Raw genomic sequence first — 26,170 nt, forward strand, 5'->3', positions numbered from 1 at the left:
CAGCCGCCGCAGAGTCCAGAACCACCAGATCCAATCTAGACACCATCTCGGATGGGGTTCACCACCTCCATTGGTGCCTCTCCGATGATGCGTGAGTAGTTCTTTGTAGACCTTCGGGTCCGTAGTTAGTAGCTAGATGGCTTCCTCTCTCTCTCTCTCTCTGAATTCTTAATACAATGGTCTCTTGGAGATCCATATGATGTAACTCTTTTGTGGTGTGTTTGTTGGGATGATGAACTTTGAGTTTATGATCAGATATATATTTTTATATCCATGAAAGTATTTGAGTTTCTTTGATCTCTTTTATGCATGATTACTTATAGCCTCGTATTTGTTCTCCGATATTTGGGTTTTGTTAGGCCAACTTGATCTATTTATCTTGCAATGGGAAAAGGTGCTTTCTAGTGGGTTCGATCTTATGGTGCTTGATCCTAGTGACAGAAAGGGAACCGACACGTATGTATCGTTGCTATTAAGGATAAAACGCTGGGGTCTATCTCTACATAGATAGATCTTGTCTACATCATGTCATCGTTCTTATTGCATTACTCCGTTTCTCCATTAACTTAATACACTCGATGCATGCCGGATAGCGGTCGATGTGTTGAGTAATAGTAGTAGACGCAGGTAGGAGTTGGCCTACTGATCTTGGACGTGATGCCTATGTAATGATCATTTCCTGGATAACGTCATGATTATTTGAAGTTTTATCAATTGCCCAACAGTAATTTTTCACCCACCGTTTGCTATTTTTCTCGAGAGAAGCCACTAGTGAAACCTACTGCCCCCGGGTCTCTTTCTCATATTATTTGCCATTGCGATCTATTTTCCTTTGCTTTTATTTTCAGATCTATTAAACTAAAAATACAAAAATACCTTGCTGCAATTTATTCTTATTTATTTTATTTGGCATTCGATCTATGAATCTACTATTATTTATCTCACGTCCGTTTGCCTATCTTGAGGCGCCGTACCCGGAAGGGATTGACAACCCCTTTAACACGTCGGGTTGCGACGACTTGTTATCTGTGTGCAGGGGCTGTTTACGTTGTGTTGCTTGGTTCTCCTACTGGTTCGATAACCTTGGTCTCATCTGAGGGAAATACCTACCGCTGCTGTGCTGCATCATCCCTTCCTCTTTGGGGAAATACCGACGTAGCTTCAAGCCGCATCAAAAGGAATTTCTGGCGCCGTTGCCGGGGAGGATCTTCAACATATACCAGGTTCCTAAGCACAAATCTCATCTCCTCGCAATTTACGTTATCTGCCATTTGCCTCTCATTTTCCTCTCCCCCTCTTCATAAAAATTTGCCGTTTTATTCGCCCTCCTTTTCGTTCGCCGTTTTCTCGTCAGATCTCATGTTTGCTTGTGTTGCCATGTGTCTTCTATTTGCTTGCATCTTCAGTTGCTAAAAATCAATTAATATGGATCCTCATCCACTTGCTAATGTTTTCAAGAGATCCAATTATGATGAACCCATTGCTAGTGAATTGAGTTCACTAGATTATCTTTATGAAGTTTTGCTTGAGATTCGTGAATATGAAAATTGTGATGAAAAAATTCATGAAGTGATTCATGATAGCTCCTCTAATGAAAAGCATGATTGCAATGATTTTACTATAAATTCTATTAATGTCAATTGTGCTAATAATATGCAAAACCCCAAGCTTGGGGGTGCTAATTTTGCTATGTCCACTACTTGTTGCAATGATCATGATTGGGGTGATGTTTCTTATGATCTTGAAAATTTATTTAAGCCTCATGATGAATATGTTTGTGATAATATTGAAAGTGGATTTGGAAGAGTGTCAACTTTAGCTAAAAATAATCCCACATATGTGGAGAGTGATCAATCTTATGAAAATTTTGATGAAAGTGGGTTTGGAGAGGTCATGACTTTATTTGATTATAATCCCACTATTTTGGAAGAGTGTGAACTTTGCATGCATGTGGATCATGAAGAGAATATTTTGTGTGATAGCTATATCATTGAATTTGATTATGATCTTACATGTAATTATTATGAGAGAGGAAAATCTGGTTGTAGAAATTTTCATGTTACTAAATTATCCCTCTTCATGTTGAGATTGCTATTGTTTCTTTCTCCTTCCTTGCATATGCTAGAAATTGTTTTTCTTGATATTTTGTTTTCCTATAAAATGCCTATGCACAAGAAGTATGTTAGACCTAAATGTGTTGGTCATGTATTTTATGATGCTCTCTTTGTGCTTCAATTCTTGTCTTCTATGTGAGCATCAATAAAATCTGATGCCTAGCTAAGGGCGTAAAACTATAGCGCTTGTTGGGAGGCAACCCAATGAATAAAATTTATTTTCGCTTTTTGCTTTCTGGTCTAGAGTGTTTGCATAACTGTTATGATTGTGTTTTTGTGTGTTTTAATTAGTGTTTGGGCCAAGTAAAGCCTTTAGGATCTTCTTGGGTGATAGTTGTTTGATCTTGCTGAAAAACAGAAACTTTTCCTCTCACGAAAACAATTCTCATTTTTTACCAGAGCGTGCTAAAATGCCAATTCTTTTTGCCGTAGATTAATATACAAATTGCTCAGGTCGTCCTAATTTTTCAGAATTGTTGGAGTTCCAGAAGTTTTCGAAATAGTCATATTGCTACAGACTTTTCTGTTTTGACAGATTCTGTTTTCTTTGCGTTGTGTGCTTATTTTGATGGCTCTATGGTTTTCTTTGATGAGTTTTTGCCATAGAAAAGTTGAAATATAGTAGATATAATGCAAAAACAAAATATGAATTGGTTTGGTACAGTACTTATAGTAGTGATTTGCTTTCTTTTACTAACGGATCTCACGAAGGTTTGTTGAGTTTTGTGTGATTGAAGTTTTCAAGTTTTGGGTTATCCTATGATGGATGAAGGAATAAGGAGTAAGAAGAGCCTAAGCTTGGGGATTCCCCGGCATCCCAAGCTATTATCCAAAAATGAGCAAACAACTAAGCTTGGGGATGCCCCCGAGTGGCATCCCCTCTTTCTTCTAGCGACCATCGGTATTTTACTCAAAGCTATATTTTTATTCGTCACATACTATGTGTTTTGCTTGGAGCGTCTTGTATGATATGAGTTTTTGCTTATTTTATTTTGTGTTTCAAGTCTTGATTCCTTGCTGGACACACCTATTTGAGAGAGCCAAAATTATGTCATGACTTGTTAAAATTGCTCTCTATGCTTCACTTAAATTTTTATGAGCTATGGACTTGCTCTAGTGCTTCACTTATCTCTTTTTGAGCACGGTATGCTTTAGTATTTTCAAAGAAATGCTCTCTTGCTTCACTTAGATTTATTTGAGACTTGGTAAAGTTTTCAAGAAATTCTCTCTTGCTTCACTTATATTAATTTGAGAGAAAGAAATAAATATTATGCTCATGATCTTCACTTATATTTGTTTGAGCTTGTCAAAAGCAACACATAAAAATTAGTCCAAAAGTGATAGATATCCAAGAAGCATATAATAAAAACTTTCATGAAGATCATTGGACAAAATAAACTTGATTCTTAGTAATAGTTTTGAGATATGATGATGTGATATGTGAGTTATGTTGATGAGTAATTATGCTTTAGTCAGAATATTGGTGTCAAGGTTTGTGATTCCCTATGAAAGCATGAAAGTTAATAGTTATGCAATGAAATTATATCCTACTTGTGGTGCATTATTCGGTGTTAATTATGCTTAATGCTCGCTTATGAGATTATTCGTTTCGTGGTTGGTCGCTTCTCATTCTTTTGCTAGCCTTCATTTTGCACTAGGTATGATCTCTACTTGTGCATCCAAAAACCTTTAAACCAGTTTTGCCACATGAGTCCACTATATCTACCTATATGCGGTACTCTTTTGCCGTTCTATGAAAATTTGTATGTGCCATCTGTAATTTTCAAAATAAACTTCTCTTTTGTGTGTTCGTTTCGCTCGTGGAACGGTGAGGGGTGGCTAATATTTTCCATGCTAGACGTGTTATTCTCACGATGAGTGTTTATTCACTTGTCATTGCATGAGAGTAAGGCAAAGGTATTAGGGATGCCCAGTCCCGAAATGAAAAATGAATTTACTTTATGTCGTCAAATAATAAATTCCTTGGAAAGTGTTGGTATGGAGGGCAACCGTGGATACGGCTAGCCATGGAAAGTGAAAGTATGGTTGAAAAAGGAATACACTTTATTTTTCATTTGGGAACCGCCTATGATATATCTAGCATGGAAAGTGTTGGGAACTCTAAGTCCTTTTCGTTGGTGGGAAGGATACACATCCCAAAATGTTTTTATCTGTAAGTTTTTTGCTTTGAGCTCTGGCACCTCTACAAATCCCTACTTCCCTCTGCGAAGGGCCTTTCTTTTACTTTATGCAATTTTTATGTTTGAATTTGAGTCTCGATCTTCTTTTACAAAAGCACTAACTAGGAGGCAATATGATCGTACTTGAGTATTGGCTGTAGCTAATATGCGAGTGTGTTTCATGAATGGATCAATGATTGAGCATAATGGGCTAGGGATAACTTATTTTAGCGTTGATATTTTGAAAGACATGGTTGCTTGTTGATTTGCTTGAGTATTTAAATTATCATGTCAAAACTAGACTATTGCTTTGAACAATACAAAAGTCCAAATGTCCATATTACAAAGAAAAGAAATATGATATCACATGATAGGCAGCATTCCACATCAAAAATTCTGTTTTTATCACTTACCTACTCGAGCACGAGAATGAGTTAAGCTTGGGGATGCTGATACGTCTCCAACGTATCTATAATTTTTTATTGTTCCATGTTGTTATATTATCAATCTTGGATGTTTTATAATCATTTTATAGTCATTTTATTCATTTTTTTCGTACTAACCTATTGACATAGTGCCAAGTGTCAGTTGCTGTTTTTTGCATGTTTTTTACATCGCAGGAAATCAATACCAAACGGAGTCCAAACGCAACGAAACTTTACGGAGATTTTTTTGGACCAGAAGGAACATAATGGGCCCTGGCTGCGCCTAGGGGGTGCTCCGAGGAGAGCACAACCCACCAAGGCGCGCAAGGAGGCCCAGGCGCACCCTGGTGGGTTGTTCCCGCCTCGGGTGCCCCCGGACCGCCTCTTTGCTCTATAAATACCCCAGTATTCCCAAAACCCTAGGGGAGTCGACGAAATATTGATTCAGCCGCCGCAGAGTCCAGAACCACCAGATCCAATCAAGACACCATCTCGGATGGGGTTCACCACCTCCATTGGTGCCTCTCCGATGATGCGTGAGTAGTTCTTTGTAGACCTTCGGGTCCGTAGTTAGTAGCTAGATGGCTTCCTCTCTCTCTCTCTGAATTCTCAATACAATGATCTCTTGGAGATCCATATGATGTAACTCTTTTGCGGTGTGTTTGTTGGGATCGATGAACTTTGAGTTTATGATTAGATCTATCTTTTTATATTCATGAAAGTATTTGAGTTTCTTTGATCTCTTTTATGCATGATTACTTATAGCCTCGTATTTCTTCTCCGATATTTGGATTTTGTTTGGCCAACTTGATCTATTTATCTTGCAATTGGAAGAGGTGATTTGTAGTGGGTTCGATCTTACGGTGCTTGATCCTAGTGACAGAAAGGGAACCGACATGTATGTATCATTGCTACTAAGGATAAAACGATGGGGTCTATATCTACATAGATAGATCTTGTCTACATCATGTCATCGTTCTTATTGCATTACTCTGTTTCTCCATGAACTTAATACACTAGATGCATGGTGGATAGCGGTTGATGTGTGGAGTAATAGTAGTAGATGCAGGCGGGAGTTGGTCTACTAATCTTGGACGTGATGCCTATGTAATGATCATTGCCTAGATATCGTCATGATTATTTGAAGTTTTATCAATTGCCCAACACTAATTTGTTCACCCACCGTTTGCTATTTTTCTCGAGAGAAGCCACTAGTGAAACCTACGGCCCCCGGGTCTCTTTCTCATATTATTTGTCTTTGCGATCTATTTTCCTTTGCTTTTATTTTCAGATCTATTAAACTAAAAATACAAAAATACCTTGCTGCAATTTATTCTTATTTATTTTATTTGGCGTTCGATCTATAAATCTACTACAATTTATCTCACGTCCGTTTGCCTATCTTGAGGCGCCGTACCCGGAAGGGATTGACAACTCCTTTAACACGTCGGGTTGTGAGGATTTGTTATATGTGTGCAGGGGTTGTTTACGTTGTGTTGCTTGGTTCTCCTACTGGTTCGATAACCTTGGTCTCATCTGAGAGAAATACCTACCGCTGCTGTGCTGCATCATCCCTTCCTCTTTGGGGAAATACCGACGTAGCTTTAAGCCGCATCACATGCCACCCCAATACTAGTACTATTACAGTACAATAACAATGTGTATGAAAAATTAGACATCAAAAGCATATATTTAAAAATTATATTAATCAGGTATTTAAAAAATGCTAAACATGTATACAAAAATATCCTGGTGTATGAAAAACATCTACAAGGTGCATGGAAACAATTAGACATAAAACAATATTAATTATGTATTTGAAAATGGTTAGATGGTTATAAAAATGTTTTATATTTATACCAAAAATGTGTAATGTGTATGAAAAATATAATATGCATGAAAAACATTATTTGAAAAAAATGCTAATCCCATATTATGAAATATTTAATGTGTACACAAAAAAGCTTCAGTTGTATATCAACAATGTTTCATGGATTTGAAAATGTAAACATGTAAAAAATACATTCCTATTTTATACGACAAGAAAAGGAAAAACCCGACCGTGCAAAAAACAGAGAAAGATGAAAACAAATGAAAACTGAGAAAGAAAAAAAAAATCAAAATAAAACCTAAAGAAAAAACTCAAAGAAAATCAATGCAAAAGAATGGAATGATGAAAACCACGAAAAACAGAAAGAAAGAAAAATGAAGAAAAGGAAACTAAGAAAAAAAAGAAAACAAAAGACAAGTAAAAGCAAAAAAAGCAAAGTAAACAAACAAAAACGAAAAATGGGAAATAAAAATAAGTGACCAAGAAAGAAACAAAGAAAACCGATAAAAAGCTAAGTAGACAGAAAGAACCGAAAAGCCGGGGGAAGAAGTAAGAGAAAAACAAAAATGAAGCAAAAAAAAGAAAATTGCAGGAACAAACACACCAAATAGTGAGCGTGAACGGATGCTATAAGCATGATATAGTTCTCACGTGTGAGAATGGAGGTGAGAACATTTTGAGACGACTCATTCGATACGGGTTTTCAAGAGCCCGCGGCCATTTATCTTTTCAAGCCACTAGGATAGAGGCGCACACTTCAAGCCTTCCACAAATAGTCATGGATTGGGCCTGTGGGTGGCTACGACCCGCGTTGGGCCCATACGAGACATCATGTGTCATGCATGAGGTCATCATATTTTGACCATTTAATTTGACGTCTAATTTTGGTAGTGATTTAATGGCCTTGCCTGATTCATTTAACCTTACACCTTTTTTGGTACTAATTAATGTCCCACCAGCTGGAATTGCCGATGTCGTATTAAAAACCTACCATTTTTAGAAGCAAACACCCCATAAGACCAATGTTTTTAATTTTTTTAATAGTTTCCAACTTTCTCTTATACTAATAAATGCGTACGTGTAATGCACGTTCATATTTGGTAGAATATATTTTTTGTGAGATATTTGGTAAAATATTAATTGTATGATGATATTAGGTAATATATTAATTGCACGATAATTACGTGATTATCACTTATATTGATATTTTCTATAATATTTATTGCATGCTAAACATATTGAGCACTAGACATTGAAGCAATTTAGGTAGTTGGATTGAAAATAAACTGATGGCTAAGATTAGTCGGATTGCCTTTGGGTCTTTTTATTTTGATGATATAGATAATAGACTAGTGAATCGATGTATTTTTTGGCTCACGGGCTAGGTCAGGTTCAGGTTGGGCTTTCAAACTCCCGACCTAAATGTCAAGCCTAAGCCCAATCTATTATGAAACATCAGAATAATGGTGTCTCCTATCAAAACATATTAATTGCCTAGAAAATAAAAACATATTAATTTATTGTTTTAAAAAATAAAAACTACACTATAATGGTTATATTTTAGAAAAGGAAATTCTAGTGTGAAGGCGTTCGTGCAGATGCGTCAACACGTGATGGTGCCATTGTCGTATTATCAGCTGTGGAGGTCGTGTGTGTGCAGCGTGCCAACTAGCGTGGATCTAGTTAAGGGGGGAGGGAAATTTGTGGACTCGTCACACACTATTGTTTCCCTGGAGCGGGTATAACATCTATTCCTCGCACCCATAGCTCTTCTCCTCGCCCTTGCCCCAACCTCTGTTGCCTCTAGATCGTGCCGCGGAAGCACACCACTGATGCGGTTCCAGCAAGGAATCAAGACCGAGTAACCGCCCCAATCCTCGTTGCCTATGGATCCATCATCTCCGATAGAGCATCAACCATGTGTGACCACCCAATTCAGCCTAGCCTCCCGCTATGGCTGCACACAATCAAAGTCGGCTTTGATAGGAGATCAAGCCCATGCAATGATGCGTCCGTCAAGGTTGAGGTATGAGTTGCGATACTCCATTTTTCATGTGATTTGAGGTATGGAAGGGGGCGCATGGCGCATGCTTGATTTATGGGGCAAAAGAGGAGGTGAGGTTTGGATGGGGAGGCTAGGCCTGCGGAGATTAGGTGATTTTGGGAGAGGTTACGGTGTTGTGGGATGTTTAATCTTTGATGGGTATGTTCGGTGCGCATATTGATAGATCCATAACAAGGGGTGAATTTCAGTTTGTCTAGTTGCACATTTTTCAATTTTGGAGTTGATGGAGAGACGAAGGTGGTGGGAAGTTGATGCACCTGAATGTCACACACGCACACCTAAACAATACGCAACTGGTTCAATTGCATGTTAGGACGATCGTTTTTACAGGACATGAACCGCTTGTGATGTTCTTTTTGTTAGTGGGCCACATGTTTCATCATTTTATGTCTATTGTAGTATGGCAGCATAGTACATGCGTGGATATTTGATGCACCAGATTTTGTTGATGTTTACATTTTGTAGGGGACACCTTTCACACCTTGAGGTGGCTTGATTTCATGACTTTATGTGCCAGACTTTAGCCATCTATAATGATAGCTTGCTACCAGCCACCAACGTGTTGTCTTTTACCACTTGTGCTGCCATAGAAGATAATGTGGCTACCACGATCGTTATAATCAAATGCCATGTTCTTTATTATGTAGTTGCCATTACTCTTTTCAATTTTATGACATATGCTTATAGTTTGTCCTTGCTGTTTCTGGAATTATGAAAATGCGTATACCGACTTGCCAGGATGACAAGATTTTATACTATATAGCATGTTTTTATCTCAACAATTTACCACATTGAATTTTTTTGCTCATTGTTTCCTTGTTTTCGTTTTCCATGTAGGGCTTATGGCAAAGAAACAGAACGCGGACTCAATATCCACATCCCCTAGCATTTGTCCATTGGAAACCTGATAACAAGTTAGTTTCTTTCCTCACCTTATTTATTGCTACGGCGCTAGATACTCGCCCAATTACGTGGCCCGTTCCACGCTTCCACGCTCTCTGACGCGTTCATTTGGGTCCATGTATAGCAGGCTATCGCGGTGTAGTGTTGTAGCACGCACATTCTCGCGCTAGTGGAGTATCTTTTAAAAAAAACTTGATTTTTAGGTATTTTAGGCTTTTATCAGGCTTCCAGCCGGCTCAAAATCTTATTGCCTTGTGCTCTGCGTAGAAACTAGAGCCCAAACCTGACCTAACCGTTGGGTTTTCAAGTTCGGTGCAACAAATGTAAGAATGAGAATGGCACTTCTCTCTTCATATCTCCGGATGTTTCACATCAGAATCTTCAATCGTAGTTATGTCTCAAGCGGCGCCCTTTCTGGACAAAGACCTCAACCTATCCATGTCTAGGTTTGGAGACATATGCTTGAAGAACATCTAACATGTACAACTGATCCAGGTTGGGTGAAAGTTTTACAAACTAAGGATTCTACCCTAAGATATGATGTAACTTTTGCATGATATAAACATATATAGATTTGCAAAGCCATAGTACCCGAGGACGAACCTAAAACCTATCCGTGCTTGGGGTTGGATCTTCCTATCTAACCTACTCGATAGTGCGGTGTTTACATATCATTGCTTTTTTCAACCTTCCTCAAAACGTTAGGGTAGAATTTGGGGGCCAAGACCTTAGGCTAGATCCCAAACCACCAAGGGTGTGGGTCCACCCATGATCCCCACCAATGTATGCAATTGGTACTATGTTACTTCACTCACATCTTTGCCAACCTCATCTTACTCTACTTTTTTTGTTTTGTTATGACTTATGAATTTTTTGAAATTACAACTGGTAACTATTACAAAACCTAATATAGTATAAATATAGCAAAGGTACTATATACTGAACATAAATAGTCAATTTAAACATGGTGGTCCACCAATCGTAGGCAATGTCACGCATTGCAACGTTAACCATATTTTGCACCATCATATAGTGTCGGAATTTGCAAAAACCCTAGCATATCTCCTCCCCTTTGTTTTGCCACCCTCATCCCACCCATTTCCTCATTTGGGGAAACCCTGGCATATCGCATCCCCTTCGTGCCACCATCCTCATCCCACCCATTGCCACATCAAGCGATGTTTATAACATGTCACAGTAACTAATCAATGTTACATATGAAACATAATAACTATACAAACTGAAAGAGGGTTTATGTTTTTCTGCTGCCATTAGATACACTCATCGTTCCTCCTAGCCCACCCATGCTTTATCTCTGCACTTTGACTTGTCTCCTTGCCTCCTCGTCACTCTGCTTCCTATGCGTACCCATCTAGCACTATGTCTATTGCAAGGGACACCTCCCTAGTGGTCTATGTTGCTATTGTGTCCTTTTATGTCAATGATCTTTCATTGAACAAACCTATGACCGGGAACGATGATCTATTCACCTCAACATAGATCCATCACCACCTCTTTCTAATCAAATATTTTCCTTCTAGACCCACCACTGTACCATGACCTCTCACCACGCTAACAATATACCTCATACGCCTACATGCCCATCCACATCCTCCATGATGATAGACGCCTCGCTTTGTTGTTCCCGCATTGACCATTGATGTTGAAAATTATGACCTCAATTGTAAACCTTGTAAAAGAATCATTGAAGGGTCTATGATCACTGTACCTAAAACGACAATTGTCCATCAATTTTACATATGGTGAGTATCCAAGAATTTGATTTTGTTTCTCTTTCTGAACTAGGCAATATAGATCTTTTACAAGACATCAAAATAGTAAGTACTGCTTATTTTTCACCTCCAAAGGTTCAAATCAATCAATACCAATTCCTATTGTCGGTAGTATTTGTCTCCTCGAGGAATTTTTTTGCATAGGCTAAAAATTTTGGGATCTCTCTTGGCCTTGTGTCATACCCACATCATGCACAACAGAGCGGCAAGGTATTGCGGCAGGTCGATGGGTTGGTGACTGGTTGTGTGTATCCATACATCGCCCTTCACATTACAAATCCAACCACTTATTACCCTTTATAGTCCAGCGACTTGAGTTGAGATCAAGCAAGGGCGGAGATCAATTTGGGGTGGGGTTGCATCAAGGTGCTGGTAGTTCTAGCACAACTCATCCCGACGGTAGCGGTCAAGGAGCTGGAACCTCTCACTTAGGAAAGGAAGTCAGGTGAGCTACAATAACCCGACTTTCCTTCCCTCTAGTGTCGTTAAGAATAATTATGTCAATTTTTAAAAGACTGATTTCAATTTTCGAGCCATTCATTTCATTTTTTATCATGCCAATTTCAATTTTTTCAAATGGTCCGTTTCAATTTCAAAAGCGTTCCGCCTTGCTTTCCCCTTTTACACAAGGAGAGCATGGTCGTACAAAAGCAATGAGATATTTTTTAGATGATTCTTTTTTTGGGAGAAGTTGTGGTCGCTCCTGGGTGTCCATACACCCTCATGAACAGTAAATTGAAAAAAAATTGAAAGAATAATCAAAAGGATCTGAAATTTCGTGACATCTCAAACGTTTTGGTGCTTGCAAATTTTCTCGAGAAATATCATCTGATGAGCTCTACACACGAGTAAAAAACAGTGTTCAAAAGGTGCTCAAAATTTGGAGTGGAATATTTTTCTTTTGTAGAGCTCTTCGAATATTTTTTTCCTATATGCAATCTTGCAAACACATACAAAGTTTGAGCGTATTTGATTCAGGAAATTTCAATTTCTTTTATTTTTTTAATATATTGGTCATTATGGTGTAGAACACCCAGGAGCTAAAAAAATGGAAAAATGTGAAAGAATATATAATTGCCTTGTTACAAAAATGGAATAGTCATGCGAAAAATGAATCATGTGAAAAATATACGTCTTCACTAGTCTTGCTTTCGTCTTCACTAGTCTTATTTCCGTGTTTTAGCTCCTGGAAAGAAACATGCACGAGGATGTCATGTTTCGAACAGGCATGAAACGCTCCCTCCCTCCTCCCTTCAACAAAACTGCAGGAAACAAGACTAGTGAAGATGGAAACAAGACTAGTGAAGACGTATATTTTTTCACATGATTCATTTTTCACATGAATATTCGATTTTTTTAAGTAGCCAGTTATATATATTTTTCACATGATTCATTTTTTAGCACACATGTCCAAATAGCAATGCAAAAACGGAAATAAGAGTAGTGAAGACTAAAGACGTACTCCTCCTTGATCTGTAGCCATCCGTGGAAAGAAACACTCGAAACCCTCTCTCTCCGTGCTTTTCTTTCCTTTTGAACCCCTCCCCTTTCCTCCCAACTACTATATATATGAAGCGAATACCCTCGCGTTCCATTTCGCAAATCTAAAATCGCCCCGCCGCCACTTCCAGCGGAACGACGACGTCCTTCCAGGTAGCAGTAGCACAGATGTCAATCGCTCGTTTTATACATGCCAACGATCCTAGCTTCCTAGATCTCGTAGCGCTCATATACGTTTTATACATGCCAACGATCCTAGCTTCCTAGATCTCGTAGCGCTCATATACGTGTTTTGCTTGTGTCTGCTGGGTATAGGAACAGAGAGCAACGTCGTCGTCAATGGGCATGCTGTTTGGCCAGCAGGCGGGGCGGCGCACCCCGGCGTGGCTGGGGCCGCTGCTCGGCGCGGAGTTCTTCAAGCGGTGCGCCGATCACCCCTATCTGGTCAAGAACGAGCGCAACCATTACTGCCTCGACTGCGCGGGCGAGGACGACGCCGTCTGCTGCACCCTGTGCGTCTCCGGCCACCGCAACCACCACGTCGTCCAGGTACGTAACGCGTATAAGCTAGAGCATACTCACCTCTCCGGCAAGCGCTAACGACGGCTGTGGATGGGTGCAATTGCAGATACGGAAGTCGTCGTACCGCGAAGTGATCCGGGTGGCGGAGCTGAAGGCGGTGGCGGACATCTCGCTGGTGCAGACGTACGTCATCAACTACGACAGGGTGGTGTTTCTGAACCGGCGGCCGCAGGCGCCGCAGCACGGCGTCAAGTGCGTCGGCCCCGCCGGGGCGTGCCGGGAGTGCGGCCGGGGACTCGTGGACGCCAACTTCCGTTTCTGCTCACTGAGCTGCAAGGTACATGCATGCACGCGTCCTCTCATAATTGCCTTCCATGTTTGTACGTTCGCTGTGAGGGCACCACGTGGCTAGATACTGGAGTATATATCAATTAATTCAAATCGATCTTTGAATTGGACGGGCAAGATCCAACGTTAGAAGGTAGTACTGTATAACTTTTTGTGAAACGTTCGCTCATCTTTTTTGGAAACAGAATACTAGTAGTGGATACGGCCGGGATGCTGATCTGATTGACGGCTCTGATGCCGCCCAGCTCATGCTGGGCTCGCACGCTGCAGCCTCCAGGCTCCCACGTATTAGCTCGCACGCGATCTAGCCTGCGATCCGATCTGGTCCCGAGCACGACGGCCATGGCGCATGACCCATATCTTGATCAGTTTTCCTAAGTCTCAGTCGACTTAGACTTCGTTATGTCTCAGTCGATGTTATGTTATATTGATCTTGCATTGAGATTTGTATAATTTTTTTTAGTTTTTCCTTTTTCTTTCCATATACTATATCGCTTGACTGAGACTTGGTTAAGTCTAAGTCGACTGAGATCTAGACACACCCTATCTTGATCAACATGCCCTTGTGAACGGCCAGAGAGAGGCCAACATCCATATTCGGCACAGTGTCCGCCTCGGCGGCGTCATACCCTGTACATCCCTAGCTTCACGTCCACCGCGCGGCTAATGGTGTCATTAGGCCAGTGCTCCGGCACCCAGTCCGCGAGCACCAAGAGGTCAACCTGGCCAAGGACTTCCTCCTCCATGGGCCAACCTCCAGGAGGAATGGCGCCGACAGAGGTCACGTCGGTGAGGGCCGTCACGTTGCAGGAGTGCATCAACTCCAGCGCTAGGTCCATGGTGCTAACCATGGGCGTGCTTTGTGGATCGGCGCCATGGTCGTAAAATCTCGCGAGGCCAAGTCGCCGAGTCATTAGCATCTGAAACATCACTTGTCTTGTCAAGCCTCCTCATCATGGATGTGTGAGTGATGAGGTGCATCGCTGTAGATGTTTGTTGGTTTCAATGGATAATGTTTGAAAAGAAAAGGTAAAATGTGAAACGAATTGTGATACCACGAGTAATACTCAGTAAAGTAGCCTTATATCTGGTTTTTGTCATATTTCCGCGGATGCAGAGCCATATATCAGTCCAAATTAAGCTTTAAAAGTCTCATTTTTTTCCGTGATGTATATATCCATAAAAAATTAATTCCTGGTGGGATACGATCGTTGCCGCGGTACCCAAGGACATCAAGCCTCGGCGAAGCGGTACAACGCTATATATGGTCTGAAATATTTGAAACGAGCGTAACCGGTGCATTTTCAGCTGCACCAAGCTAATCCACCTTGAGGTGGCCGCCCTGGCATTCGAGGATATCAAGCAGTGGCAGCTGACATGGCCGGGCTCATGCCACGGTGGGGGTTAGCTAGTTTTCTGCGACATTTTAGCTTACTGTCGGGTTTGCCAGCGAGTTCTCTTTAAAAATTCGTCAACTTTGTACATATTACTTCATTCTTTTCTATGTGAAAAGGCAGTGCTCCTATCGGTTCCTCCAAAAAAGAAGAAGAAAACAATTTCTTTCATACTTTTCTTTTATAAAATAACAATTGTTCAAGTATGGATAGACATCCACCCAAGTGATAAAACGCATTATATTCAGTTTAGTTTTGTCTTATTTGCTTTAAACTTCTAGGAAACCATCTATCGCTTGTTATGACACCATGTATATCCACAGAAAATACACCTTTTTCATTACTTTTATTTATTAATATACATATTCAGTATCGCGGGTGGACATTCTCCAATGTGATAAAATGCAGTATATTCTTGGAGTAGTTTATGTTATGTCACATTTGCATGCACTTGCTAGCTAGTCTATATACTTTACTGATGCAAATTTATGTTTTCTTAATGTCAGCTTGATGGAATGGTGTCAGATCCCAATTTGACATTCATGATTGATCCGAGACGCAACCAGGGAAACTCAGGCTCAAACACAGAAGATGAAGGCGAGGCCGATGATCTACCGGGGCCTAGCGACCCTCCGCCGGGATGGATCAGCTACCGCCGCCGGCCCCGGAAGGGTGTCCCTGAACGGGCACCCTTCTATTGATCTTGGTTGTTTTTGGTCAGTTGTCACCAATTTCGACAATGTTTTCATTTCTGCGTCATTTCAAGGACAACAACGTTTTTCATTAGAGACATGTTGATCTTTTCCCTCTCATGGTCTAGAGATGGGAAAATACTGATATTTCCGTTGGTTCAATAATGGTGAGGTAGCTGCCTCGAAGATACATTATGCATGTTGTAATGCCAGTGTCTCGTACTTATTTGTAATATGGATGCTCTATTGCCATTGTCTTGGTATTTTTATTTTATAATGGATCCAATGATATCGTGTTTGATATTTTATTTCAGATAAAAATTATTTTGCACTTAAACTATTGTTTTAGTTTCTTGTTCAAAGAAAAATTGAGCTTAGTTTACCGAGTCAGAATTGTCCTGCAGTGCAGCTCCCCTCCCCACGTCCGCCATCCAGTTTGTATGCATAAATGCTTTAAAAATGCAACAAATCTATTAAATTAACGCATATTGTTGTGGTCTAAACTTAATGAATGTTTTTTTAGAAATATGATAATTTACAATGGTGCAAAAAGGTAACGTATTTTCTTTCGCACAAATAACAAATACTTATATTTTGTTACCAAAATCTACAGTGAAATACTTGATGCTTTAACTTACACATAGGATTTCCCTAAAAAAACTTATACGTAGGATTTAGTTTTGGACTTCTGTAAATATTCTTGCAAACTCCTCTCTTCTGGAAACCACCAGTGGGGCTAAAGTGCTCGAAGATGTGATAGTTGATAGGACAAAGTGAGCCAAAAAAAAGGGAGATATTGACCTAAAATAACATTTTAGGAGGAGCGATTTTTTTTACTTTGTTGTGATGTGACTCTAACTCTAGTAGTTGGTAAACTCATGTAATTATCTGTAATAATACAAATTCACAATTCTTTAGTTTTTTTTTTTGAAAAAAGAGATATCTCACAATTCTTTAGTTTTTTTTTTGCGGGGAGCTGTCACAGTTCTTTAGTTAAGGAAGGACATTCAGAAATTGGTCTATTCTACTGCTAGCTTTTGGTTGGTTATATGATGTTTTGTTCCATATAAGTTGCATCAACAAAGGTTCGTCCGTTCAGACATGGTTTTGCCCGTGGGTTTTTAATTGGGTTCGTATATGGAAATTGAGAGATACTTAATCTACCGGAAGCACACAAAAAGTATTCTACAATATCCTGACATAACACTTTTATTACTTATATAAAGGATGTTGGAGTACCCACCTCCTGAGGCATCACCACGTGAGACGTGAGAGTGACTCCACGTTGTCCGTTTCACACGCGCCTCCCACCGATGCCTCCCGGGCGCGCTCCATGTCGTCAAATCTTTGAGGCCGCCTCACACCCGACCGATTTTCCTCAAGCTCCATGATACATGGGCCGCGGGCGCGCTCGGGCCAGCTTTATGTGGTGCTTTTCATCGCCCCTACGTGCACCGTCTCACGCGCGGCGCGTGCCGCATGAGCTCGGGTCATCCGTCGGCACCACTCGTGTCGTGCCAGGCTAGTTCGGCCAAACGAGACAGGTGCACACGTGTGTCCGGCTCGGAGCTTTAAATGCTGGGTCTTGTCATGTGAGAGGGACTTGGTTGGCCGCCTTTGTTTGCGTAAACCCGGATCGCCTTGCTACATGCTCGAGCGCTATGTGGCACTTTCACCCATGTTATGCTTGCCTGGACCCTTATCTTTACGGGCCCTGGTCAGCAGGCGCATATGGGGCGCTTTGCTGGGTAAACTATCTGGATGTTGCATGTTGCTAACTGTTTAACGAAATGTAGCTTGTTGGTCCAACCGACTATTGCACGTTGTCTTGGATGGCTGGCTGGTGGAGTCTGCCTGTGTTGGGGTGGTCGGTTATGATGGTTGAGGCAGTTTGCCGTGGGTGTGTGGTCGCTATTCGGTTTGCCAGCTAGATTCATTCGTCCATGTATCCCTTTTTTGCGGCGTTCATGTATACTTTATCGTCTTCTTGAACACGCTGACATGTTTTTTAGCCGGATATGTGTCTGTGTGCCAGGCGGCGGTGCTGATGGTTGAGGTCATTCTTCATGGTAGTGTGGTCGGGTGGCTGGTTGAGATGGTGCTGGTTTTGACGGGTAGCTTTTGTTTTGGCTACCTCTTGTTTCGTGCCCGGTGGGCTGGTGTGGGATGGGACTGAAGGAAATATGCCCTAGAGGCAATAATAAAGTTGTTATTTATATTTCCTTATATCATGATAAATGTTTATTATTCATGCTAGAATTGTATTAACCGGAAACTTGATACATGTGTGAAAACATAGACAAAACAAAATGTCCCTAGTATGCCTCTACTTGACTAGCTCATTAATTAAAGATGGTTAAGTTTCCTGACCATAGACATGTGTTGTCATTTGATGAACGGGATCACATCATTAGGAGAATGATGTGATGGACAAGGCCCATCCATTAGCTTAGCATAATGATCGTTAAGTTTTATTGCTATTGCTTTCTTCATGACTTATACATATTCCTTTGACTATGAGATTATGCAACTCCCAAATACTAGAGGAACACCTTGTGTGCTATCAAACGTCACAACGTAACTGGGTGATTATAAAGATGCTCTACAGGTGTCTCTGAAGGTGTTTGTTGGGTTGGCATAGATCGAGATTAGGATTTGTCACTCAGAGTATCGGAGAGGTATCTCTGGGCCCTCTCGGTAATGCACATCACGATAAGCCGATAAAGATCTTCGTAGAATATGTAGGAACCAATCTGAGCATCTAGGTTCCGCTGTTGGTTATTGATCTGAGATGTGTCTCGGTCATGTCTACATAGTTCTCGAACCCATAGGGTCCGCATGCTTAACGTTCGATGACGATTTGTATTATGAGTTATGTGTTTTTGGTGAATGAAGATTGTTCGAAGTCCCGGATGAGATCACGGACATGACAAGGAGTCTCGAAATGGTCGAGAGGTAAAGATTGATATATTGGACGATAGTGTTCGGACACCGGAATGGTTTCGGAGCGTTTCGGATATTTATCGGAGTACCGAGGGGTTACCGGAATCCCCCGGGGAAAGTAATGGGCCTACATGGGCCATAGGGGGAGAGAGAGGGCAGCCCACAAGGGGTGGCGCGCCCCCACCATGGGCAGTCCGAATTGGACAAGGGGAGGGGGCGTGGCCCCCCTTTCCTTCCCCCTTTCCACCTCCAAGAGAAGGAAAGGGGGGGGGGGCGACTTGGACGAGGAGTCCTAGTCGGTTTCCCCCCATGGTGCGCCCCCTAGGGCCGGCGGCCTCCTTCCCTCCTCCTTTATATACGGGGGCACCCCAAAGCACATCAGTTGTTCTCTTAGCCGTGTGCGGTGCCCCCCTCCACAGTTTACTCCTCCAGTCATATTGTCGTAGTGCTTAGGCGAAGCCCTGCGTGGATCACATCACCATCACCGTCACCACGCCATCGTGCTGATGAAACTCTCCCTCGACACTTTGCTGGATCAAGAGTTCGAGGTACGTCATCGAGCTGAACGTGTGCAGAACTCGGAGGTGTCGTACGTTCGGTGCTTGATCGGTTGGATCGCGAAGATGTTCGACTACATCAACCGCGTTAAGCTAACGCTTCCGCTTTCGGTCTATGAGGGTACGTGGACACACTCTCCGCCTCTCGTTGCTATGCATCTCCTAGATAGATCTTGCGTGATCGTAGGAAATATTTTTAAATTGCATGGTACGTTCCCCAACAGTGGCATCCAAGCTAGGTCTATGCGTAGATGATATGCACGAGTAGAACACAAAGAGTTGTGGGCGATCATAGTCATACTGCTTACCACCAACATCTTATTTTGATTCGGCGGTATTTTTGGATGAAGCGGCCCGGATCAACCTTCCATGACCACGTTCATGAGACCGGTTCCACCGACAGACATGCAACTTGTTTTGCATAAGGTGGCTGGCGGTTGTCTGTTTCTCCAACTTTAGTTGAATCGAATTTGACTACGGCCGGTCCTTGTTGAAGGTTAAAACAACAAACTTGACGAAAGATCGTTGTGGTATTTGATGCGTAGGTAAGAACGGTTCTTACTAGAAGCCCATAGCAGCCACGTAAAACTTGCAACAACAAAGTAGAGGACGTCTAACTTGTTTTTGCAGGGCTTGCTGTGATGTGATATGGTCAAGACATGGTGAGATATACGTTGTTGTATGAGATGATCATGTTTTTGTAAAATTTGTCAGCAACTGGCAGGAGCCTTATGGTTGTCGCTTTATTGTATGAAATGCAATCGCCATGTAATTGCTTTACTTTATCACTGTGTGTTAGTGATAGTCGTAGAAGCAATAGTTGGCGAGACGACAAGCACACTACAATGGAGATCAAGGTGTCAAGCCGGTGATGATGGAGATCATGACGGTGCTTTGGAGATGGAGATCAAAGGCACAAGATGATGATGGCCATATCATGTCACATATTTTGATTGCATGTGATGTTTATCTTTTATGCATCTTATTTTGCTTAGTACGGCGGTAGCAATATAAGATGATCCCTCACTAAAATTTCAAGGTATAAGTGTTCTCCCTCAGTATGCACCGTTGCGACAGTTCGTCATGCCGAGACACCATGTGATGATCGGGTGTGATAAGCTCTACATTCACATACAACGGGTGCAAGACAGTTTTGCACGTGCATAATACTCGGGTTAAACTTTATGAGCCTAGCATGTACAGACATGGCCTCGGAACACTGAGACCGAAAGGTCGAACGTGAATCATATAGTAGATATGATCAACATAGAGATGTTCACCACTGAAAACTACTCCATCTCACGTGATGATCGGACATGGTTTAGTTGATATGGATCACGTGATCATTTAGATGACTCGAGGGATGTCTATCTAAGTGGGAGTTCTTAAGTAATATGATTAATTGAACTTAAATTTATCATGAACTAAGTCCTGATAGTTTTTGCATATCTATGTTGTAGATCAATGGCTCGTGCTACCGTTCCCTTGAATTTTAATGCGTTCCTAGAGAAAGCTACGTTGAAAGATGATGGTAGAAACTACACGGACTGGGTCCATAACTTGAGTATTATCCTCATTGTTGCACAGAAGAATTACGTCCTTGATGCACCGCTAGGTACAAGGCCTGCTGCAGGAGCAACTCTGGATGTTATGAACGTCTGGCAAGCTAAATCTGATGACTACTCGATAGTTCAGTGTGCCATGCTTTACGGCTTAGAATCATGACTTCAAAGAAGTTTTGAACGTCATGGAGCATATGAGATGTTCCAGGAGTTGAAGTTAATATTTCAAGCAAATGCCCGAGTTGAGAGATATGAAGTCTCCAACAAGTTCTATAGCTACAAGATGGAGGAGAATAGTTCTGTCAGTGAACACATACTCAGAATGTCTGGGTACCATAACCACTTGACTCAGCTAGGATTTAATCTTCCTGATGATAGTGTCATTGACAGAGTTCTTCAATCACTGACACCAAGCTATAAAGGCTTCGTGATGAACTATAATATGCAAGGGATGAACAAGACGATTCCCGAGCTCTCGCAATGCTCAAGGCTGTGGAGGTAGAAATCAAGAAGGAGCATCAAGTGTTGATGGTTAACAAGACCACTAGTTTCAAGAAAAAGGGCGAAGGGAAGAAGGGGAACTTCAATAAGAATAGCAAGCAAGTTGATGCTCCCGAGAAGAAGCCCAAGTCTGGACGTAAGCCTGAAACTGAGTGCTTCTACTGCAAAGGGACTGGTCACTTGAAGCGGAACTGCCCCAAGTATTTGGCGGATAAGAAGGATAGCAAAGTGAAAGGTATATTTGATATACATGTTATTGATGTGTACCTTACTAATGCTCGTAGTAGCGCCTGGGTATTTGATACTGGTTCTGTTGCTCATATTTGCAACTCGAAATAGGGGCTACGGATTAAATGAAGATTGGCTAAGGACGAGGTGACGATGCGCGTCGGAAATGGTTCCAAGGTCGATGTGATCGCCGTCGGCACGCTACCTCTACATGTACCTACGGAATTAGTTTTAGACCTGAATAATTGTTATTTGGTGCTAGCGTTGAGCATGAATATTATATCTGGATCTTGTTTGATGCGAGATGGTTATTCATTTAAATCAGAGAATAATGGTTGTTCTATTTATATGAGTAATATCTTTTATGGTCATGCACCCTTGATGAGTGGTCTATTTTTGTTGAATCTCGATCGTAGTGATACACATATTCATAATATTGATGCCAAAAGATGCAAAGTTAATAATGATAGTGCTACTTATTTGTGGCACTGCCGTTTAGGTCATATTGGTGTAAAGCGCATGAAGAAACTCCATGCAGATGGGCTTTTGGAATCACTTGATTATGAATAATTTGACGCTTGCAAACCATGACTCACGGGCAAGATGACTAAGACTCCGTTCTCCGGAACAATGGAGGGAGCCACTGACTTATTGGAAATAATACATACTGATGTATGCGGTCCGATGAGTGTTGAGGCTCACGGCGGGTATCGTTATTTTCTGACCTTCACAGATGATTTGAGAGATATGGGTATATCTACTTAATGAAACATAAGTTTGAAACATTTGAAAAGTTCAAAGAATTTCAGAGTGAAGTGGAAAATCATCATAACAAGAAACAAAAGTTTCTACGATCTGATCGCGGAGGCAAATATTTGAGTTACGAGTTTGGTCTTCATTTAAAACAATGTGGAATAGTTTCGCAACTCACATCACCTGGAACACCACAGCGTAATGGTGTGTCCGAACGTCGTAACCGTACTTTATTAGATATGGTGCGATCTATCATGTCTCTTACCGATTTACCACTATCATTTTGGGGTTCATTAGAGACATCTGCATTCACGTTAAATAGGGCACCATCTAAATCCGTTGAGTCGACACCATATGAACTTTGGTTTGGCAAGAACCTAAGCTGTCGTTTCTTAAAGTTTGGGGTTGCAATGCTTATGTGAAAAAGCTTCAGCCTGATAAGCTCGAACCCAAATCGAGAAGTGCATCTTCATAGGATACCCAAAAGAAACTGTTGGGTACACCTTCTATCACAGATCCGAAGGCAAGATATTTGTTGCTAAGAATGGATCCTTTCTAGAGAAGGAGTTTCTTTTGAAAGAAGTGAGTGGGAGGAAGGTAGAACTTGATGAGGTAGTTGTACCTTCTCTCGAATTGGAAAATAGTTCATCACATAAATCAGTTCCAGTGATGCCTACACCAATTAGTGAGGAAGCTAATGATGATGATCATGAAACTTCAGATCAAGTTACTACCAAACCTCATAGGTCAACCAGAGTACGTTCCGCACCAGAGTGGTACGGCAATCCTGTTCTGGAAGTCATGTTACTAGACCATGACGAACCTACGAACTATGAGGAAGCGATGATGAGCCCTTCCGCGAAATGGCTTGAGGCCATGAAATCTGAGATGGGATCCATGTATGAGAACAAAGTATGGACTTTGGTTGACTTGCCCTATGATCGGCAAGCCATAGAAAATAAATGGATCTTCAAGAAGAAGACTGACGCTGATGGTAATGTTACTATCTACAAAGCTCGACTTGTTGTGAAAGGTTTTCGACAAGTTCAAGGAGTTCACTACGATGAGACCTTCTCACCCGTAGCGATGCTTAAGTCTGTCCGAATCATGTTAGCAATTGCCGCATTTTATGATTATGAAATTTGGCAAATGGATGTCAAAACTGCATTCCTTAATGGATTTCTTAAAGAAGAGTTGTATATGATGCAGCCAGAAGGTTTTGTTGACCCTAAAGGTGCTAAAAAAGTGTGCAAGCTCCAGTGATCCATTTATGGACTGGTGCAGGCCTCTCGGAGTTGGAATATACGCTTTGATAGTGTGATCAAAGCATATAGTTTTATTTTGACTTTTGGAGAATCCTGTATTTACAAGAAAGTGAGTGGGAGCTCTGTAGCATTTCTAATATTATATGTGGATGACATATTGTTGATTGGAAATGATATAGAATTTCTGGATAGCATAAAAGGATACTTGAATAAGAATTTTTCGATGAAAGACCTCGGTGAAGCTGCTTATATATTGGGCATCAAGATCTATAGAGATAAATCAAGACGCTTAATTGGACTTTCACAAAGCACATACCTTGATAAAGTTTTGAAGAAGTTCAAAATGAATCAGTCAAAGAAAGGGTTCTTGCCTATGTTACAAGGTGTGAAGTTGATTCAGACTCAATGTCTGACCACCGCAGAAGATAGAGAGAAAATGAAAGTCATTCCCTATGCCTCAGCCATAGGTTTATCATGTATGCAATGATGTGTTCCAGACCTGATGTGTGCCTTGCTATAAGTTTAGCAGGGAGGTACCAAAATAATCCAGGACTGGATCACTGGACAGCGGTCAAGAACATCCTGAAATACTTGAAAAGGACTAAGGATATGTTTCTCGTTTATGGAGGTGACAAAGAGCTTGTCGTAAATGGTTACGTTGATGCTAGCTTTAACACTGATCCGGATGACTCTAAGTGGCAAACCGGATACGTATTTATATTAAATGGTGGAGCTATCAGTTGGTGCAGTTCCAAGCAGAGCATCATGGCAGGATCTATGTGTGAAGCGGAATACATAGCTGCTCTGGAAGCAGCAAACGAAGGAGTCTGGATGAAGGAGTTCATTTACGATCTAGGTGTTATACCTAGTGCATCGGGTCCAATTAAAATCTTTTGTGACAATACTGGAGCAATTTCCTTAGCGAAGGAATCCAGATTTCACAAGAGAACCAAACACATCAAGAGACGCTTCAACTCCATCCGCGATCAAGTCAAGGAGGGAGACATAGAGATTTACAAAATACATACGGATCTGAATGTTGCAGACCCGTTGACTAAGCCTCTTCCACGAACAAAACATGATCAACACCATGACTCCATGGGTGTTAGAATCATTACACTGTAATCTAGATTATTGACTCTAGTGCAAGTGGGAGACTGAAGGAAATATGCCCTAGAGGCAATAATAAAGTTCTTATTTATATTTCCTTATATCATGATAAATGTTTATTATTCATGCTAGAATTGTATTAACGGGAAACTTGATACATGTGTGAATACATAGACAAAACAGTGTCCCTAGTATGCCTCTACCTAACTAGCTCGTTAATCAAAGATGGTTAAGTTTCCTGACCACAGACATGTGTTGTCATTTGATGAACGGGATCATATCATTAGGAGAATGATGTGATGGACAAGACCCATCTGTTAGCTCAGCATAATGATCGTTAAGTTTTATTGCTATTTCTTTCTTCAAGACTTATACATATTCTTTTGACTATGAGATTATGTAACTCCCGAATACCAGAGGAACACCTTGTGTGCTATCAAACGTCACAACATAACTGGGTGATTATAAACATGCTCTACAGGTGTCTCCGAAGGTGTTTGTTGGGTTGGCATAGATCGAGATTAGCATTTTTCACTCTGAGTATCGGAGATGTATCTCTGGGCCCTCTCGGTAATGCACATCACGATAAGCCTTGCAAGCAATGTGACTAGTGAGTTAGTTGCGGGATGATGCATTACGGAATGAGTAAAGAGACTTGCTAGTAACGAGATTGAACTAGGTATGAGGATACGGACGATTGAATCTCGGGCAAGTAACTTACCAATGACAAAGGGAATGATGTATGTTGTCATTGCGGTTTAACCGATAAAGATCTTCGTAGAATATGTAGGAACCAATATGGCATCCAGGTTCCGCTGTTGCTTATTGATCGAAGATGTGTCTCGGTCATGTCTACACAGTTCTCGAACCCGTAGGGTCCGCACGCTTAACGTTCGATGACGATTTGTATTATGAGTTATGTGTTTTTGGTGACCGAAGATTGTTCGGAGTCCCGGATGAGTTCACGGACATGACGAGGAGTCTCGAAATGGTCGAGAGGTAAAGATTGATATATTGGACGATAGTGTTCGGACACCGAAATGGTTTTAGAGCGTTTCAGATATTTATCGGAGTATCGAGGGGTTACAAGAACCCCCTGGGGAAAGTGATGGGCCTACATGGGCCATAGGGGAGAGAGAGGGCAGCCCACAAGGGGTGGCTCGCGCCCCCATGGGCAGTCCGAATTGGACAAGGGGAGGGGGCGTGCCCCCCTTTTCTCCCCCCTCTCCCTCTCCTTCCCCCTTTCCACCTCCAAGACAAGGAAAGGGGGGGCGACTTGGACTAGGAGTCCTAGTCGGTTTGCCCCCATGGCGCGCCCCCTAGGGCCGGCGGCCTCCTCCCCTCCTCCTTTATATACGGGGGCAGGGGGCACCCCAAAGCACATCAATTGTTCTCTTAGCCGTGTGCGGTGCCCCCCTCCACAGTTTACTCCTCCGGTCATATTGTCGTAGTGCTTAGGCGAAGCCCTGCGCGGATCACATCAC

General features: G+C 41.5%; 1 protein-coding gene across 1 annotated transcript; it reads left to right on the plus strand.

Annotated features, from left to right (window-relative positions):
* The first annotated feature begins 13,150 nt into the window (after positions 1-13,150).
* On the plus strand, positions 13,151-16,104 carry LOC109754852 (protein RGF1 INDUCIBLE TRANSCRIPTION FACTOR 1-like). Its single transcript, XM_045230364.1, has 3 exons — positions 13,151-13,360; positions 13,440-13,670; positions 15,582-16,104. Exons 1-3 carry the CDS (start codon positions 13,151-13,153, stop codon positions 15,774-15,776), a joined length of 636 nt encoding a protein of 211 aa, XP_045086299.1. The 3' UTR covers positions 15,777-16,104.
* Positions 16,105-26,170: the final 10,066 nt, after the last annotated feature.

The sequence above is a fragment of the Aegilops tauschii genome, chromosome 6, assembly GCF_002575655.3.
Source record: "Aegilops tauschii subsp. strangulata cultivar AL8/78 chromosome 6, Aet v6.0, whole genome shotgun sequence".
Classification (NCBI taxonomy): Eukaryota; Viridiplantae; Streptophyta; class Magnoliopsida; order Poales; family Poaceae; genus Aegilops; species Aegilops tauschii.

Bases quoted from the DNA above. Each gene is read 5' to 3' on its own strand.
- LOC109754852 (XM_045230364.1), top strand. From the start codon at position 13,151: ATGGGCATGCTGTTTGGCCAGCAGGCGGGGCGGCGCACCCCGGCGTGG. The intron at 13,361-13,439 runs GTACGTAACGCG...GTGCAATTGCAG, and splicing joins GCAACCACCACGTCGTCCAG to ATACGGAAGTCGTCGTACCG. The intron at 13,671-15,581 runs GTACATGCATGC...TCTTAATGTCAG, and splicing joins TCTGCTCACTGAGCTGCAAG to CTTGATGGAATGGTGTCAGA.